The sequence below is a fragment of the Etheostoma spectabile genome, chromosome 4, assembly GCF_008692095.1.
Source record: "Etheostoma spectabile isolate EspeVRDwgs_2016 chromosome 4, UIUC_Espe_1.0, whole genome shotgun sequence".
Classification (NCBI taxonomy): domain Eukaryota; kingdom Metazoa; phylum Chordata; class Actinopteri; order Perciformes; family Percidae; genus Etheostoma; species Etheostoma spectabile.
The window spans coordinates 10,403,156-10,423,035 of record NC_045736.1 but is presented as its reverse complement, the minus strand read 5'-3'; the positions used below and the strand labels follow the sequence as shown (position 1 = coordinate 10,423,035).

Here is a 19,880-nt window from a genome sequence, read left to right as displayed (position 1 = left end):
ATTTGAAAGCCATGATGTTTCTCTCTCATGGGTGGGCCAAATTCTCTGGGCAGACAAAGTAGTAAAAGGGGAGGCAACTGATCTGGAATATTGCCCCTTATGACCTCCCATGGGGCAATATTCCAGATTGGCCCATCTGAGCTTTCATTTTCTCAAAGGAAGAGCAGGATACCCAGGGCTCCTTTTACACCTATTGCCATTTCTAGCCACTGGTAGGACCATGGCAGGCTGGGGGAACTCATATTAATGTTAAAAAACCTTATGAAGTGAAATTTTAATGCCACGGGACCTTCAAATGAAGGTAGGCTACTGGCAGTCTGGCACATGTGAATGCTCAGTATTTTCCGTGCGTGCTCAAGCTCCGGAGCACCCACGGTACAAAATAACGTTTAATCACTCTCAAAAATGTAAGATTATCTTTGCTTCAGTAGGAAAAAAAACAAAACATAACTTAACTGAATACCCCTCCATGCTAATGTTAATAACACTTTTTGTACAGTTCCTAACAATCTCTGCTCTAACCATGCAGGAGCCGGTGAAGACTGAAGAAGGCAGAGACATGGCCGGCAGGATCAGTGCTTTTGGCTACTTGGAGTGCTCCGCCAAGACCAAAGATGGCGTGCGGGAAGTGTTCGAGATGGCCACTAGAGCGGCGCTGCAGGTCCGCAAGCGCAAAAAGAGAGGCGGCTGCACGCTGCTGTGAGAAGCCGACGCACCATAAAATCAACTGACCAATAGGAGAAGAAAAAAAATCACTTGAAACGGACTGACCTTTACCAAATTGCATCCTTGTACTGTATCTCACCTTTCACGATAACAGGCAGGCAGATGAATCAAATGCAAACAAACCGGATACAGGAAATTGACTTTGCCTATATTACAACCGTGGTTCGAAATTGATGTTTAAAGTTGCTTGTTGATTTGCATTTTTTTCCTCCCCTCCAAACTCTGTCTTTACAGTGTTTTCCTACTGTTTTTCTTTTATTTGTAATGCACCGAGGCAGTGATAGATGCACAAATTTGTATGCAAAATTGTTCTTCACGAGCTTGAGCAAACATCTTTCTTAGCTTGTATAAAGTCTTCATGAGTAAGGTCCAGACTGTCCTGTTAGTATCACTTCTGTTCATCATGGTAGATCATAAGAGCTAGTGCCTTTTTCTTTAGTTTGTACAACACTTATGCTTGTCACCTAGCTTACATTTCAACTGAGGGGCTCTCCATTGTACTGTAGCTAGTGTTGTCATTGTGAAACCTGAGCAAAGGCATAACTAAGATTTTTCAGTAGCTGCCTCATGTAAAAATAATTTGAGAGATAATCGGATAATCACATTCATCCTTCATAACTATTGTAAATCTGTGCAATGGAATTAGATTGGGGGGTGGGAACTGGCCAATCGAGACACAAACCAATATGACTCAACTATGCACAATGGCTGTTAGGAACAACAGGGAGCTGTAACAGAAATAAAAGCCAAAGCTTGGTGAAACCTCCCTTGTTTATTGCGGTAGTGTGACTTCAGCCCTTTTTTCTGCTACGAGTCAAGTGAAGTGGTCACGCCCGTTGTTGGAATCCATGTGTTAGACGGGTTAGCCCAGTCGTGGAAATGATTGTCTCGCTAGAGCTGTTAGCCTTCACGTGTAGATGTTTCGTCGGATGACATTCTTTACATGTTTGAGAGGAGCGGAGTTGTTGAGTTTGTGTGGGGGAGTTTGTTTGTTTTTCCCCCCCGGTGCCTTCTCTGTTGTGTGCCTTTTGGTTGCTCTCTCCCAGACCACATGGACCAGCTGCTCCATGCCAACCTGATACTGACCATTTTACAAAGCTCGGTTCTTTAAACGGCTTCAAACATAGGGTTGATTTTGCATGTGTTAGGCTTGATTCCACATGTGTCAATAGGTTGGTAATCTTGCAGTCCTCATAGCATAAATATTAAGATTGTATCTAATGCAATCTCGCCTTGAGTTTAATGGCAGATATAAGAGATTACACCAATTTACATCACGTTACCTTGCGTAAGGGTTACACACTAAATTGTTAAAGCAGCCTTTTGGAGACATGCATATACCGTCCACTGGCCCTCTCTGAATTGTGATTTTTGTCCTATAAAATATAATGACGTGTTACACAGTGCTTTGAAGGCCCAGCAACCGTGTTTGGGCACAGACTCTTCACGGCATTCCTTTTCTTCTGCCTCTATTGCTTATTCATGTACTATACATGTCCCTTGGTTGCATGTTGCTATCAGTCTAGAAAGAGGTGTGACACGTCACGTGTGATGTCTTTGATGTTTGCGTGCAACCTTCTTACAATACCAGCGAAGACAACTAACCTACCCAGCTGGATGATCTGTAACTCTTATATTGTAATGCAACTTTACACCCTCTACTGGCCAAGCACATACAAAAATAATACACTTAAAAAAAAAAGTTAAAGTGCTTTACATAGTTATACCAGGGTTAAAATATTTCAGGACCTTTTACTTTAAAAGTGATACAGAATTTACATGTAAAATACAGAAATAAAAGAATAAAATGTCCAAAGATAAGACAAAAACAAACATACCACCTGACCGGTTAAATAACTCGGAGGTTAAATTAGTAAGTCTTTTTGAAGAAAAAAATATAAAAACTGTAAGAAGTGACTTTAAAGATGTCATTGATTCTGCAAGTCTCAGACCCACATGTGCTTTAACTGACTGATCTAATCGAGACTAATAAAACTAGTATATTAGTAGTATATTCCACAGCTCAACTGAGGCATTATGAGTTTCCTGAGAGGGGGCATTGATTACAATTACACACAAGCACCATATTAACATTAGCTCAAAGTGGATCCTGTTTCACTCTCGACTTTGGAATTCAATTCAATATAAGCACACTAATATGACAAGAGTAAACTGATTCAGATCCTTTACGACTAAGGGTTCTTATCACTGAACACATAGGCCTGAGTCACTCGATTCATAGTTGTGGCACGATGTGCACGTGTCTCAATAAGGTTAACACCAAGGAGGTCTTAGCAGTTGGAGGTTGGTGGAGATAGTGAAACAAGATGCAGCAGCATCATGAAGAAAGCATTAAATATCACTAAGAGCATGTAGAATACTGCTGTTAATGTGTATACAAATAATGTTGCGCTATACGAAACGTCTTTATGATGATGCATGCATGAGAAAACCATTGGTCTTTGCAGCGAACACGCACACACGTCTTTGGGAACAGCTTCTGCTCAGTGTTGTGTAACCTTTTTCTTTCTTTCTCTTTAAGTATTTGAAACAATAAAAGGATCCAGATTTATATAAAAGCTCATTGTAATAATGCTTTGTAAAGAGAAAGTGGTGTAGTGAATGTCTGATCTGAAGTAAACATACACATTGTTAATAAACTATTTTTGAGACAATACTGATGTGCCCTCCTTGGTCAAGACTTCTCATATGGTTAACTGCATGATGCCATTGAAGGTGAAGATTAATCAAAGGGAAGGTTATAACATGAAAATGTGCCGTACTCCTCCCCTCCTTATTTTCTCACTCAGAAAATGAATAGCTTGTGTGCATTAAGGTTCATGCTGACTGAACTTGCCAACTTATGGCTGTATTAAAAAAAAAAAAAGCCTATGAAGAGAGAAAGTTCACTGGTACAATTTGGCATTGTCACAAACCGAGTGGTTTTATTGCACCAAAATATGAACACTGCTCTTAGAAAAGTTAAAGGATATATTCTTAAATAATAGACGCCAATGTTGTGTTTAAAAGTAATAGAGAGGAAAAATGAAAAATTGATACTGGCTACGCATCTTTAAGTGCTTACATTTAATGTTTTTAAGGATGTCACTGCAATGGGTGTTCGTTTTATGTTGGTTGGCTAAGGGAGCTGTTAATGCTCATGTTTCCACTCAGGGTCCAGATGCTGCTGGAAGGCACTCTCCTCTTCTACAGGATCTAGGACAAATGCAGGAAGACAACATTTTAGAATATGTTATGACTGCTTTGTGCAAGTGATATTAGCTGTAATTTTATTTATTTTTTTGGATACAATTACAAGCATTTTAGCCATAGCTTGTGAAGATCCAGCCAAGTATCACTTGAAGATTTGAGTTAAACTGGGGTGTAGCTGCACTTACTGTCAGAAGCCACGTCGATTTTCAGGGTTGCCAGTCTAGACACAATATCATCCTCTCCTTCTGCGTCTTCAAAGTCAAATCCAGTGTAACCCTGCTCCTTCACACAGTAGCGGATGAACCTGCAGATGGAAAATCACAAGGTTGGCAAAAAAAAAAGGAAACAGACATCTGAAACAAAATGGCAGCTGTGTAAACTGAGGAAAAAGTGTGTGATAAAACCCCCAGTATAGCAACAAAATAAACCTTGTGGTGAGATTGTTTTGTCAACTACAATCACATTTCCCTACAAGGCACTTAAATCAGTGTCCAACTGAAAGACGACTCTTGTTGTATTTTCATTAACACTGAGCCTCCCGACACTGCTAAAACATCTCCTGTGGTCTGCTTTGCCTTACTTCTCCCAGTGGGGGTCCTTGTTGAGGATCACAGGGTTTCCCACAACTATCAGCAGGGACCTGGCTCTGGTCAGGGCCACGTTGAATCTCTGCAGAGTAGATGAATACATATAGAAAGAGGAAGAAGAAGAGATAAACAGGTCAAAGATCCTGCTGGTTTCATTATTATTACGTCCGGCAAGGGGGTTGTTTTTCAGCTTGGCTCGTTTGTCAGCAGAATTACAGAAAAACTACTGGTCCGATTTAAATCAAATTGGTGGAAGGATGTAATATGGGCCAAGGAAGAGTCTATTGAATTTTGGAGCAGATCCAAATCCCGGGGTAGATACACAAATTATTTCTTACTATAACCAGTGAAGCTTTTACACTAGGCGGGTCTACGGCTTTATAGGCAGCTCTGTGTATTTTGTCCATCTCCGCTATGCTAACGTTTACAGCCGCAACCCGCAGACAGACAGACAGTGGCAATGTTTAGATATTGAGTTTCATTTTTTAATTGTGTGATTATAACATTATATTTATAGTATTAGCGTTACACAGTGTCATCCTAGAATCGTGCAGAATGCAACACAACTTGATAATTAGGAGTCACAATAATGGTAACCTGTGAATGTCTGTGAGTAATGAACTCCTCGCAGTTGTTGATGATATGGAGGCCATATTGTGTGCTGTGCGTGGTTTTCTTGCACTACAGCAGCCATGTTCATGATGGGATTTCAGACTAAACATGTGTACACAATTACATAATGATACACAAATGGATGTTGAGTATGGGAAATATTTCCAATTTAGAAGTACATAACACATACACAGTTGAGATGATGAGGCTTTAGCCAAACACAACCATATTTTGACATTTTTCTAATTTCCAGACATATGGCGGCTTGCAGGTTAGCAAATTATAGAAGACTGGACTATCGGCCTTGGCGGAGGTCTGCTCTCTCAGAGTGCCCTTCGAGTTGCTTTATATGAAGGAAGGGGTATAACACACCTTTTCATTAGACAGGAATCCAATGTTGAAGTCTTTGTCCATCTTGATATAGTTGATGCTGCTGCGGACGGTAGAGACCATGATGATCTTCTTCTCTTGTCCCTGAAACTCCTCCACAGACCCCACCTGATACCGTGAAGAGAAACAGCCAAAGTGCAACATGTGATTTAAAATAACAGTGAATAAACAGAATCCTTTTGTATTTAATTACACTTGTGTGTGGAAGTCCTTGTATTGATTCTTGCAGAATTACCAAAGATGAACTGGTTCTGCGATATATTGCAATTTATAACCTTTTTTCCAATTTATAATCTTTCCCAATTTCAAATGATGTCCCCAAAAGGAAACTCAGTAAACATCTGTTTTATCTAAAACAATACATTTCTCTGCTTGTTCATATTACTTCAATTGTGTTGCCGCAAATTGGGATTATCAAGACAAACTGACCGACACATATATTATAAAAGGTCGATATTTGGCGCCTAGTACAGGCTGATGGGATTACGGCAGCATCACTAACCTTGAGCTCTGTGAGATCACTCCATCGCTTCAGAGCGGGGACGGACTTCAAGGCTTTTTGGATTTTCTCGACCTGTTTGAAGAGCAAACATGTTACGGATGACTAGTTTTACCTGTTAAAAAAAAATAAAAAAAATAATCGCCGCCCAGACTCACTTGTTTCCTGTAGGGGGCGATTATGCCGATGTCTTTTGCAGAGAGTTTGGGGAGACCCTTCTTCCCTTGTGTTTCAATCAGCTTGGTGAGGTAGTCTACCAGAACTTCAATCTCAGACACGTTGAAGAAAGACGGACTGTTGGCCTCTCTCTCGTCTTTCCCCATCACCCCGTGGAAGATCAGTGGGAAACCCTGTAGTGGTGGGAGTGGAAGCACTATGCAGGTAGTCCCTGTGGTGTACATGCTAATTGGGGATGTCAGTGATCTGTATGCTTGGTTTACACTGTGTTCCATTTAGTTTGTTTTCATCTCTGCTAAGTTTGGCTTTTGTTTCATGCTCAAGAAAAATACACTGAGAAAGATTTATTCCTCTTTAAAAGGCGCCTTTTCCTTTTATTCTAATGAGAATTTAAATTTTGTATCTATAATTTTATTTCTGCCTAACCGTTTCCAAATGAGATTTTTTTCCTCCATTATAAGATCTAATTTGTCATAATGATTTTTGTGTTCAATCCATATATCACTTTTTCACACAGGGCCATGATGGTTTGGATTTTTTTTCACCTTTTAATAATAAATACCTTCATTTACAAATTGCATTTTGTGTTTACTTGTGTTGTCCTTGACTATTGTTTAAATTGGTTTGATGTTCCGAAACACTTAAGTGTGACAAACATGCAAAGGAACAGGAAATGAGGAAGGGGGCAAACACTTTTTCACACCACTGTATGTATCAAGTGTGAAAAAACATGGATCCTACACTTCCCATAATGCAACTCAATAGCATCTTTTGTATTCTCTGTGACTGGTAACTTAACTTTGACCACCAATCAACTTTGGTGGTCAAGGCACATGAGTCAAACCTAAGGCCTGCGGGTCAAATCAGGCCCCTTGCGGATTTTGATGTGGCCAGCACATTTAAATTTAGGATCACAATACATTTTAGCCCAACTAGTTTTTGTGGCTTTTTCGACATTTTGTTGCTTTTGCCGACGTTTTTTTGCTTTATAAGACATGCTATAATAAAGTGAAAGATACAGTATTTGACTTTTCTGAGGCCGCGTTAGCTCACTTGGTAGAGCAGGCACACATTTGTAGAGGTTTATTCCATGACAGAGAAGGTCCTGGGTTCAAGTGTGACCTGTGACAATTTTCTGCATGCCTTCCCCCTCTCTCTCTTCCCTTTCAAATCTAGCTATTCTATCCATTAAATGCCGATATGCCCCAAAAAATAATCTTAAAATAATAAAAGGACTTTTGACTTTTCTCTTAAATAAAAACATGTCCATAAACTACACATCTGGCCCTTGATGTGATCCTTGTTCTCCAGTGGGGCCCTCAGTGAAGCTGAGTTGGACACCTACGCTTTATAAACTGTAGTTGGTCAGAAATATGGACAGCTATTTTACATAGAACCACTGTAACACTTATTTACTGCGTATCAGGATGATATTGGTATCGAAAACAGTTCAGAAGTTTTGAGAAATAATTTAAAAACTCACCTTTTTGGGAAGGTGTTCCCAGTTGCAGTAGATCTCCCGCTCCCACTGGTCAGCAAACACCTGCAGTTCATTCTCATAGAACAGCTCGTTGGGGATTTTCAAAATGGAAGCATGAGACCTGAGTAAAGAAAGCAGAATAATTATATTCCAAACAAGTAAAAACAAAACACGCAAAATCAAGGTGAAAACTGAAAGACGCACCTGTAGTTTCGCAGCAGTTTGGTGACAAAGCGGGTGTCAAAGTGTCCGGACTCTTTACTTTTCTGATATAAAGGGTTGTGTCTCATCAGCCTCTCAAGCAGAGAAAGCCCTGAAGGATACCAATGTCACAGCATTACATTTATATATCCTTAAGTCATATGGAGACACAATGAAAAGAAAACCCAGCAGAAGTGACAGATTAAGTTAGTGTTACACTTTTAGCAGTAAAAACACTGCAATAATAATAATTACTACTATCATAGTGTGCGATAGAATACATCAAGACAAAATAAGGCCACCCCCCTCGTCTCACCGAGTCCATACTGCAGTGCATAAGGGGATCGAAGGATTGGTCCCAGTTGCTTGGGATCTCCTGCCAACACCAGCTGACCATTTTCTGCACTAAGTAGACCTGTGACACAAAGTCCAACCAATCAGTAACACGATGCATCCTTTCCACCACTGCTGTAGCTCTTAGAAATGTGTACATTTCAACCTTTAATTACCTTAACTAAAACAGTGCAATGCATTAAGGACAGGTGGTCTAGTCTTGTTAAGGTTGATATATACTCTCTGGAGTCCGGAAGCAGTGAAAAGCATCTTAGACCTCAAGCCAATGCACGTCCTAATTCTGTCTTTTTTAAATTTAAATTGCCAATCCACGTTCAGTTTCTGCAGCCACTGCCCAGGTCTAGATTCCTCACATTCCTACATCGATAAAGAGACTGTCTGCTTACAGAGAAGAGACAGGAGGAGTGCAACTGACATCTGGATCAGGTTCTGTAACATGACTGAGGAGAAATCTGTTCTCCGCTTCCTCTTCTCGATCACAACACATGTATCCTCTGTTCTTTACAGTGTGACAGATATTTGGCGGTATACACTAGATTGTGATGCAAATATGAAATATCCTTCAAATTTGATCATTAGACCCGGAATAAATCATGCTTGACTGATGAATGGAAGCTAATGTTATGTACTCTAAAATGTGCATTCATCTTAAAAACATGCCTCGGTTTCTCTTTCAACAGGTTTTTTTCAAAACAAAATACTTATGTTATCGTTGTATTATGCTGATAATTCAGAAATTAAGCATCAGCATATACCTGCAATGGCAATGACGCACTCTGGCTCCACTGCCTGGCCTCCTTCATCCAAAAAGACATGGGAAAAATGGCCGACGGGGATTCCTCCAGACACCAGTCTAAAAACAGAAACACACAGCAGATTATGCAGGCGCAACATGGCTCAAGGTGTGTACCATTATATAATAATGCCAAAGTGTCAAATACTGATTAATTACTGTATATATAAGCAACCTACCTGCCGGCTGTGACCAAAGTTGTAACTATGATTGTGTATTTCATCAGAATTTGTTTCCCTGGATACACAAAGGCCTCTTGTTTCTGATCCCAGTTACAATATTTCTGGAAGAGCCAAGAGATGGAATAACAGGTCAGAAAGATATAGTTAATCTACACCTGTCTCTCTGAGTCCAAACATAACACATTTCCCATCCATCCATGCATCCATTGCAATTGAATGTAAAATATCCTCCTATCTCAGTCTTTTCTATGGGTAATGCTTAAATTATACAAGAGTTTTAGTAAACAGGCAACACTTTCACAACAATCCCTTTGACTAAATGCAGAAAAGATTCTCATCTTTACTCGGTACTTTAACTCAAGTCACCAACTTTTGGATCAACAACGATCAAGGAATGAATCTAATGAGGAGTTACAGTGATGTAAACATTTCAATTTCACTTTTATTTTGAAACTCAAATTTTATGGGTCCAATATACATGGGGTTACATATTTAGTTATTTCGATCAATAGTGTTCATAGGCATACTGAATCACAGTATAGCCAAAGTTTTGTTAGTAAAGAAATTTAACAGCCATAAGAGCTACAGCCAGTAACCAGATTATCCTGGGGATGTAAAAATGCCGGCAGCTCACCAGCAGGTTCACTGGGACGCTGTTTGGGTTTCGGCTGCTGGCGTACACACGGTAAATCCGGTGAGGATCCATGTGTACCATCAGTCTCTCACAGAGGAGGTCACATGCACTGTTTGAAGGTGCACAGGCGAGGATGCGGGCTGACTTGTCTGCCCCGCTGACCTGTCGATGGAAGCAAAGTCAAATTTTCAATCACTTTTAATAAATGACACATTGTTTAGACACTTTGCTGTTGTTTTTTTTACAGTGTCGGTAGCAATCTGTGCATCTTGGAAGCAACACTGAAAGTCAAAATCACAGTTGTTCAATACTAAAAAACAAGTATTACTGAATATGACCAGTCGTAGTCAATTCTGATTCCTGCATTGTTAAAATGTGATTGGAAGGTGGAAATACATGGCATTACCTTTTGTTTTACCTAATTTGTACTAAGGTCAACAGAATGGACTTTAGCCTATGAATGAGAGGAATACGGCTCCACCCTTCAAATACCCTGGCTTTAAATAGATTCAGGTCATGGATCATAAGGGCCTTTATGTTTTATCTATAGCTATCATGGACACAAACAATCCACAGACCTTGATACTGCAATGTAACCTGGCTTCTTTTCATTTCCTGTTTTTCATGATGTCCAGCATTTCACCTTACCTGTGAAGGCCCTGAAGGTCTGTTATCTTTTGTATTTTTCTTCTTGTCAAAATAACAATAAAAATATCAGAAAACAGTAAAAAAAAAAAAAATGGCCGTCACAATATCCTAGTATCAAACGTCCGAAAATGTCGTTTTATCCGAGAAACAGTCCAAAACCTAAAGTGATTTCCCAGCTACACGTAGTAAGAGGATGGTTTAGTTAATTAGTTGTCAGTTGGGGGGGGGGGGGGTCTTACTGCAGACTAATAACGCCACATCCTCAACACCTTATACCTGATTCATAGCTTCAACCAGAGTTATTGTCTTTCCAGTTCCAGGAGGCCCAAACACAAGATGAGGAGCGGGCTTCGATGATCCGGCTACAATGCGCTGGACGGCAGCATGTTGCTCCGGGTTGTTCTCCAGCTGACTGTTGAACATCCTGGAGAGTAATGGAAGATGCAAACTTTACACCTTGCACATTGATGAAGCGCTTAAATGTTCAAAATCTGGAGCAGAGGCTAAAGAATAGGGTTGAATTAAGAAAAACATTTAATTAGTGTCTATCCTTTTGACAAGATAATACAAGTTTGTTACAATTATATTGTTACAAGTCTAAGCAGATAACAGTGCACTTTGTCTGGTGTGTGTCCTCAGTCAACATAGTGCTCAAATTTGTACCAATATCTACTTTGGACTTTGGAGTGTATTGCATTAAACCAAAGAACAGCCTGTTCACATGATATGATGGATGAATGCCCAGAGAGAGCTGAGGAGAAGGCTTCGGAGCACACTCACTTATCATTAGGAATTAATACACTCTTATCACCAATGCCAGACAGTTTTAAGCTTCTCTGCACTAGAAGTACACGAGACACCACCCTGTAAGGTGGTTAGGTTCGTGTGTTTGTAGATGATACTACACCTATGAGTGTTTTTGGTGTTCCGTATGTGTATAGGCACTGAACCTGAGTTTAGGCATGGGGAGATTAGCCACTGCTGCACCAGACGGGAACAGCACCTCTTCCAGCTTATGTGTTACAGCCAAGTCCACCGCCCGATGCTGTAGCTTCAAGGAGTACCGGTTGATTGTAAACTCCACGTCAAACTTCATATTGCTGATGAAAATCTGCAACAACCTGAAACAGGGGCGGAAAGTGAGAGGAGATCTCCATTCACCGTCTGAGACATAAACCGGGTTTCAACCAGACCAGTATCTGGAGTCCAGCTCTCACCTCTTCGAGAAGCCCAGCTTCACACTATCCAGCTCCACTCTGTGAACATATCCGGTGTACACGGTCATTGGCCGGACCGTGTCTCCAGATTTGGACACCCGCAGACAATCTCCTCGTAATACAGATGGTCGATTCTCAGCAACACCAGGCACCTGTTGGAGCACATTAACGTTGGCTGGTTTTCTGCTATGTGTTTGTCCCTCCTGTTGTCTTCGGGTCAAATATGATCCATTTTCAAAAAGTTTCTATCACAAATATGGGTTTTTTTCGACCAAATTTCCAACAACAAAAAGCAACATGGACGGTTCTCCAGAACACTCTTCACAAGTAAAATAAATGATCAGTTTGCTACTTTAATTGAATTTGGGAGTTTTAATTAATTTCATAGCATTTGAAAAAAAAGAAGCTAGAGGAAGGTTGGAAAAAAGTGACAAAAATGTCAGAAAAAGATTCAAAAATTCCACAAAAATGTCAAATAGCGCAGAAAAAAAAATGATAAAAACATTGCAGAAAGTGACAAAAAAAACTTGGATGAAAGCGACAAAAATGTCAAAATGTTGACTCAGAAAAACATAAAGTTGCATGGTCAACGGGAAGACAACACAGGGGTTAAATTCGTATCAGACACTGGGCTTGCTGTGGTTCAGCAAGTTTCCAGAAGACAACAACAAAATATGGAAACAATATGACATCATAGGAAACACCTGTTCAAGACTAACAAGACATTGACTTCTTGCTGCTGCTATTTAAAACAGTAGATGGGTGCTGGGAGAAGTCCTTACTCTGAGTGTAAGCAGTTTTTTGCTACTTTTGTCTTGAGTCATAGTTTGGTTGTGGAGGTCATACTTCCTGATGTCCACCTCCATCTGTATCTCTTCCAGGTGCAGCAGAAGGTGAAATCGATGAGAGTACGTCTTCATCTTTGAGGGGGAGTTGAGGAGACCCCTGGACAAACGGTACAAACACAAACATGTTGGTGATGATGAGGGAGTTAAGCCCTTAAAAAAAAAAAAAAACATGGTCAGCTGTAAATAATTAGCTCTTTCCCTCACTTCACTGATGCCAGTTTCGGCCTGGCAGCTGAAGAGAGGTACTGAGAGTCCTCCATCCTTTGTTTTGCCAGTTCCTTTAGGTATTTAGGGTAACTATAATCTCCCAATTTCACTTTCATCTTTAGAGGCTGGGCGACAGTACTGCAGAGGAAAAAACACAAACACATGCATGAATTAAACACAATTTCAGTAACTATTCTGGGTCAACTTTAATTACAACTGAAGACAATTGCTTCAACTAGCTCCTAATTAAATTGTACTGAAATCTGTATTTATAAATGTTCATGCTGCTGGGGAATAGAGTCTGCACTCAATTCTAGTTGGAGATGGTAAGACTCTGTACAACATTAATTCTTAAACTATGATACCAGCACGATTTTAGCACTGCACCCATTGTAGCACTCACAATAGACAGTTAAAAAGTATTTTTAAAAATCAAGGGAGAACATGAGATGATATCTCTTTTATTCCACACATTCTTCTTTGTAAAAAGCTGGCGTCTAAATTACCCACATTGGAACTCAACCATCGCACAGTTTGTGTGTTCTGTTAGTAGCGGCTGATGTAGCCTTGGGTCACTCTGGAGCCACAACAGACTTGTGCTGCTGTAGCACTCTTTAAAATGGGTCAAATCTATGGAGTTCCCCTTTAATAACTAGGCATGAATGTACATTTCTATTTTGAGTCTTGAACTGGTTTACAATCACTTCTTAATGACTTACCCCTCAGGAGGCACTCCGTCCACTATCACGCTGTCGACGCGGTTGTATGTGACCACCTGAAATGGTTTGTAGGGAGACACGGGCCCCAGCTCCACAGCCAGCGGGGTCCTGGCTGTTGCTTCCATCTCCCTCACAATGCAAAAGGGCACCGCTCCCTCCAGATCCTCACAGAACTCAAAGTACATCGTGGCAGGGAAATATCCATAGTGGTTCAGTGTGTACCGAACCACAACCTCATAGCTCTCTCCTGTGACGCAGACAAGAAGCTGTGAGCATTAACTATTTCTCTTCAGTGTGTTGTTGTTGATGAAAACAGAGCGGACGAGTGTTAGTACTCTCACCAGGACAGAGGAACAGCGGACAAGCTCTGGTCACTCTCCTCTCATCCTCCAGAGTGAAACAGCGGAACTTGTGCAAGGCAGTGTAGTAGGTGAAATGGATGCAGTTTGTGCCCTTGTTTACTATGTGGAACCGGAGGATGAACAACTCCTTCAGGCGATCCACAATGACCTGAACCTTCCTGCCGATCGCCGCGGGGTCTGATGTGACCTCAATGCCCCCTTTGTCAGCTGTCAACTCTTTCCTGTTTGAGAGAGATGATCAGACTGCAGTTTACAACTGTAAGGGCTGTAACTATAAGAGGGTGTAAAACACTACAAAATGAGTGCATCTTGTAACTTCCCCAGTTTGATTCTGGTCGTGGACCTATGCATGTCAACACTTCCATCTCCATTAATATCAGATAAATGCAAAATTGCCAATAAAATAATAAGCATTTCATTGAGTATCTTCTAACTCAGATTATTCTTAGCGGAAGGTTACATCATTGGGTAGAGAATTTATCCATTATTTATCTTTAAGGGTTAAAAAATAGTTACGATAATCAGCTGAGCTTTTTAAGACTATTTGATAGACATACATAGAGATATGACAGGAAATAGGGAAAAGAGAGAGGGGGAATGCCTTGCTACAAAGGTCTCCGGCAAGATGCAAACTTGGGTTCATATTTGGTGCCTTGACCCCAAATCCAACAAGACACCCCGAGACAGGTCACCAGTCTATCACAGGGCTGACACATAAAGACAGACAACCAAGGACTCTAAGATTCACTCCTACGGGCAATGTAGATTGCTTGTCTTTGAGGAAACTGACAGAGGCAGGATAACATGCAAACTCTGCACAGAAAGACCAGGTTTGACAGGTTTTACAAAGGAACTATAGAAAGAATCCTGATGGAGACATTACACAATGGCTTGGAATGTGCAAGGCCCAGGACAGGAGGGCTCTGCAGCGCCCAGAACATCATTGGTACCCATGTACCGAGCATCTGTGAGATAAGGTGCCTGGGAAGAGCCCGAAGGTTAATGAAAGATGAGCCACAGCCTGTTCACACTGCTGCCACCTGGCAAGCGATACAAAAGTATGTCCAGACTACAGAGCAGCTTCTTTCCTCAGGCTGTAAGTGAGACTCCCCAATTTCACCTCATCCTCCGCACACCACCGGGAATAAATGACTCTTCTCATAAACCTCAGCGTTACACGGTATCCCTGTTCTTATATTGCACACTAAATTCTATTCATTGTACTGAATCTGTGAATTTTACATGGGACTACTCTGTATGTTGGTCTTTTTATGCACATGACCATACCATTAACTATGTTGTGTGTGTAGTTGTTTGCACTATAACTTGCATATTTCACTAGTATTTTTTGTTTGTATACGTTACTGTATATCTTCGTTGTGAATACAAAATTTCAAAAAGTTTTCTTTTTTCCCTTCAGTGCTACTTATGTAGACTTTGTTCTGTTTTACAGTAGGGCAGCACGATTATTTTGATCATTAATAATTATCACAATTATTTGTTTGTATAAACAAATTTTATTGTCACATAGGCTATTTATAACTGCTTTCACATTGATATTGTACTACATTCCTCTTATGTTGAAGTTTATGTTGTCAAATACAGGTACAAACTATGTAAATGAAAATGATCTGAAATAAATAGCCTAGACAGGGGTCTTCAACAGGGGGTCCGCGACCCCTAGGGGGTCCGCGGAGGTACTGCATGGGGGTCGCGAAAATTTGGTTGATTAGACTTTTTTATATCCCCCCCCCCTGCAATTTTTTCCACTAATTGAAATGTCTTTAAATAACATTCATGAATTCAACACACTGTGGTAAACACATAAATGGAGGGAGAAGATGTCTTTCAGTCTCAATGCACACATGGCACTAAAGGACCAGTTTGATTATAACACAATTTTATACAATATATATAATTAGGGGGTCCCCGCTCCATTCGCCATCAGTTTGGGGGTCCTTGGCCTGGAAACGTTGAAGACCCCTGGCCTAGGTATATAATTTTTTTAAATGTATCTCTGAGAAAGCTCCTTCACTTGTTTTCAACAATACTGATTAAAGAGCTAGGGAGAGAGGGGGGGTGTGCAATAGACGTATATGCCACTCACAGAGTGACGCGTGTGAGTATTTACAGTATGTTCAATATACAACTGTGTTTATAACAATTAAAACTGCAGACAAATGTCAGAAATGTGGACCGGCGCTTTTGCCGCTCTGTCTCTCCTTGTTTCCGGGGAGCCGTGTGTGAGTGAATGGGGCGGGGCTGCGCAGAGTGTAAGAGGAGAGATCCACAACACAGGCACGACTTTACAGAAGAAATGGGTCATGTAAAGCAAAATTAAAATATATCGTATAAAAAACATTGCTTTGTTCGTGGAGAGGGCAGCGGATGCGAGGACGTTAGGTGCGACATAGAGGAAAAGTATTACTCGCACCCTAGAGCCGAGACCTACAGACTCTAACTTGCTCTGATCACTGCTGTTGTCTGAAAAACAACACAGAGGGACAAAATGTTGGTTTACGGTAAACTGGTAAACCTTGTGACGACGTATAACCAACTGGTAGGTTTGTGAATTTTCCTCCCGTTACTCTGTTCTCGTGACTGTCTCCATCTAGAAACGAGGCTGCGAGGTGGAGGGAACAGCTCTGACTGGCACATGATCAGACAGTGGTTTACGGAGCGGTAGACTGGCTTTGCAAAAAAAAACTGGAGCGTTCAATAACAGAATGACGCATTTAAAATCTCGCTCGATCAGCCAAAATTGATGTGGGAAGCCAAAATCGTGATTGTGATTAAAATTCAATTATTGGGCAGCCCTATTTTACAGCCTATTTTATTTTAATCATTCTAATTTATAATATTTAAGAATGTGTTCACATATTGTTTGTGTGCGTAGCATTTCATTATGCAATCTGTAACGTAATGACAATAACCTTGAAAAGTCACCAGCATGATTAAAAAGTCTCTCTCAAGGACTCTTCAACGCTCTGCCGGTACAGCTTGTTCAGTCAGACTCAACACCCTCCAATATTCACATAACTGCACCAGTTGGTGTTATAAACTTGCACATTTGTTATTGTCACACGACGGGCCTGGACAAATAATTTCTTCTCTTTTTTTATATATAATTTTTTTGGTTATCAGATGTTTTTTTTATTTTCATTCTAGAAATTAAAAAAATAGAAATCACAAACAAACCACAGGCAAAACACTGGAACATAAAAACGCTTCCCAGGGCCAAAACATACAGAGAGGAAAGACGGGGGAGGACACAAAAAGAACGCAACAGAAAGAGTGACGTCCACAGATTACAAATAATGCATGCAGAAACAAGACATCCACAAACACCCACATAAACAGACACACACAGAGACAGACACAAGACAGGGGGAGACCCTGGACAAATAAATGTAATGTTACTGACAATAAAAATGTGACTTTACTTGACCCAACTTGTCAAACTTTCTCACATAAGTAGGCTAAGTGAAAAATTTTACGGCATTATTAAAAAAAATCCATACTAAATCAAACCTACCAGTTCACTTTTAACTTGCGAACGATTTCTGTAGCCAGCTTTTTCTTGGGGGTCAGCACAGGGGTCACGGGGGTAGAGGGGACAGAAGGGTCTGACTTCTGAGGGCTAGCGCTGGGACTGGGTGGTGACTGAGGGGCCCGGGGCCTCCTCCATTGGTCACAGTACACTCGAATCTACATCAGGGTTAAAAAACAAACAAAAAAAAAACCATGATTTTATTTCTGCATTTTCACAAATCATGCCCAGTCTTGTTCCCTCACAGCATTGGGGAAATGACAGCTTACCTGAGGTTTGACATTTATGTAGATGGTCCCCTGTCTTACGCGGGCTTTGTTGAACTTCACTAGGGCATAGAGGACACTGGAAAAGGAAGGGTCCTTTATTCCTTTTCTGGAAACATAAACATGCAGAGAGAGAGTGGCATTATACACAGCCTGGAATTTAAAAAATAAAAGGGAGTTAACTGGTGATATGTGTGTGTGTGTCACACCCTTGGAGGGAGGGAGTGGCATTATACACAGCCTGGAATAAAAAAAAAAAAAAAAAAGGAATTAACATGGGATAGTGGTGTGTTACACCCTTAGAGTGCAGACAGACTCAAGGGGCTGACATATTTTTTTAAGTTTTCTTATTCTGAAAAGAATAATTAAAAAATATATCAGTTCGTTGGCTTGTCTCTAATGGCCAAACGTTCATTCAGATGTTCTGCCAGCTGTACTTAGTTGAAACAACACTAGGGCTGGGCCATATGGATACATCAAATACCAATAGTTTTGACCAAATACCTCAATGTCAATATTGGGACGATATTAGAGGGTTGACTATGATTCATTATTTTTTTTTTATAAATAATCATCAGTACCATAACTACATTTGTAAAGGCAAATAATAGAACAGTTAGAACAATCTGGTAATTCAAAATCTTAGATATGAAAGTATGAACCTTAAAGTATGTATTACTATCAGCACAAAGTACGTATAGTATGAAAGTAAAATGATTTATTGTGCAGTAAAATGTTTTTATTAGACCTTAAAGTTGTGCTTATCTTAACTCCTTTACTGTTGGGCAGTTTAATCTATAGTAATGAATCATATTCTATAAAATTGTTATGTCCGTAGCATCTTTTCCTGGGAGAACTTTTAATGGCGTCATAAAAACAGCCCTGTTTTCAACTTTGTAACGACGCATTTTCCAGCTGAACCAACAGCTTTTTTTTTCTTTTCTTTTTTAAATTTGGCTTAAAAAGTGGGAAGATTATTTTAACACATGATGGAAAACTTCATCCTTCAGTTTATCAGAAACATACAATCAACATCTGTTTTCACTGGACAGGAAGCGAAATAATAATAATAATAAAAAAAAACTAATCTGAAAAAAGTACCTCAAACTTTCAGTTAATTTTAGAGATACAAGTAGAATAACAATATTTACTTTTGAAATGTAGTGGAGAAGAGGAACTAGCATTCAATGGAAATAATCAAGCATAGGCTTTGGCCTACATTGAATATGTAATTAAGTAGCCTACAGTAACGTTACTGAGTATAGAGAAAATGTTCCCTGTTGGGTTTAAAAAGACACAATGAATGTGATATAATAGAGAGGCGAAGTAGTCCGACTGTTGACTTCCTGGTTACGTTAGTTAACGGCCACGACTCGTCTGTCTCAGACATCTTGAACAACTGCATGTGACACGCGCTTGTTTTTGCACCCTTACCTGCCCTTAAATTCAGAGTTGTAGATGTTCCGAAGTTCCGTTTTGCTGGTGTTGGATGTTCTGTCTCCCAGAAATTCAATGAAGTCAAGTCCGGATTCAAGAGCGTCTTTAAGCGACGACATGTTGACGTGCCGATGCTGCTGACCTGCTGACTAGCGACTGACTCACATGAGGAAGTTCATCGCTCACCGACTATCACCTGAAGTAAGCTCTGTTGAACGCGCTGGGCATTTCCACATGCTAACGTTACGTGTTTTGCGCGACATGTGCCGAAACTAAACTTTTACCTGCATCAAATTATCATTCATTTTATGTTAAAACGCCCATCACGCGATATATTAATCAGCTATTTCGCGCAGTTTAGCGCAAAATGTGAGCTTGTGAACGGTCACCAGCGTCTACCGGAAGGGAGCGTCTGCAATTGTTGTACACAAGAAAAACGAAAAAACCTCAGCTACAGAACAAAATACAGACAAAAACGAACAACTTTAGCTTATTCTGTCTTATACCTTACAAAGTTTAACCGAAATGTAAATGTCGCTTTCCAACGTTTACGACGAGTACTAGGCTGTTGTTCCTTCATGGGTTCACAGCAGAGACTGTGGGGTCATGTGAGTGGGCGTTTCCATCGATTTCAAGTGAAGGCCTATTAAATATTTTATAACACAATCTGTTTGTCCACAATCCTCAAATACACCTAACTGCATAACGATTCATTATAACTTTAATGAATATTGATGACTGGTAATACACACACACACACACGCACACGCACACACAC

The 19,880-nt window shown here is 40.3% G+C and overlaps 2 protein-coding genes across 6 annotated transcripts in view; one reads left to right on the top strand and one right to left on the bottom strand.

Annotated features, from left to right (window-relative positions):
• Window positions 1-3,401, top strand: part of rhoca (ras homolog family member Ca) — an 18,790-nt gene extending 15,389 nt beyond the window's left edge. For all 5 annotated transcript variants that reach the window (XM_032514162.1, XM_032514161.1, XM_032514159.1 and 2 more), the window contains exon 5: window positions 530-3,401. In XM_032514162.1, the coding sequence (XP_032370053.1) occupies window positions 530-703 (174 nt within the window). In that variant the 3' untranslated portion in view covers window positions 704-3,401. The remainder of the gene's footprint in view (window positions 1-529) is intronic.
• On the bottom strand, window positions 2,931-19,663 carry mov10a (Mov10 RNA helicase a). The gene is made up of 22 exons (XM_032514157.1): window positions 19,100-19,663; window positions 17,669-17,774; window positions 17,385-17,557; window positions 13,829-14,070; window positions 13,488-13,734; window positions 12,766-12,906; window positions 12,496-12,658; window positions 11,714-11,865; window positions 11,447-11,617; window positions 10,773-10,920; window positions 9,849-10,010; window positions 9,212-9,315; window positions 8,995-9,092; window positions 8,202-8,300; window positions 7,889-7,997; window positions 7,688-7,805; window positions 6,186-6,377; window positions 6,031-6,102; window positions 5,511-5,636; window positions 4,520-4,608; window positions 4,125-4,243; window positions 2,931-3,942 (listed from the first exon to the last, which is right to left on the bottom strand). Exons 1-22 carry the CDS (start codon window positions 19,219-19,221, stop codon window positions 3,878-3,880), a joined length of 3,018 nt encoding a protein of 1,005 aa, XP_032370048.1. The 5' UTR covers window positions 19,222-19,663; the 3' UTR covers window positions 2,931-3,877.
• Window positions 19,664-19,880: the final 217 nt, after the last annotated feature.

Excerpts from the sequence above, each read along its gene's own strand:
- mov10a (XM_032514157.1), bottom strand. The coding sequence starts at position 19,221 with ATGTCGTCGCTTAAAGACGCTCTTGAATCCGGACTTGACTTCATTGAA. Across the intron at positions 8,301-8,994 it reads GTGCGTCATTGCCATTGCAG|GTCTACTTAGTGCAGAAAAT; the intron begins GTATATGCTGAT and ends TTTGTGTCACAG. Across the intron at positions 4,609-5,510 it reads GATTCCTGTCTAATGAAAAG|AGATTCAACGTGGCCCTGAC; the intron begins GTGTGTTATACC and ends TCTACTCTGCAG.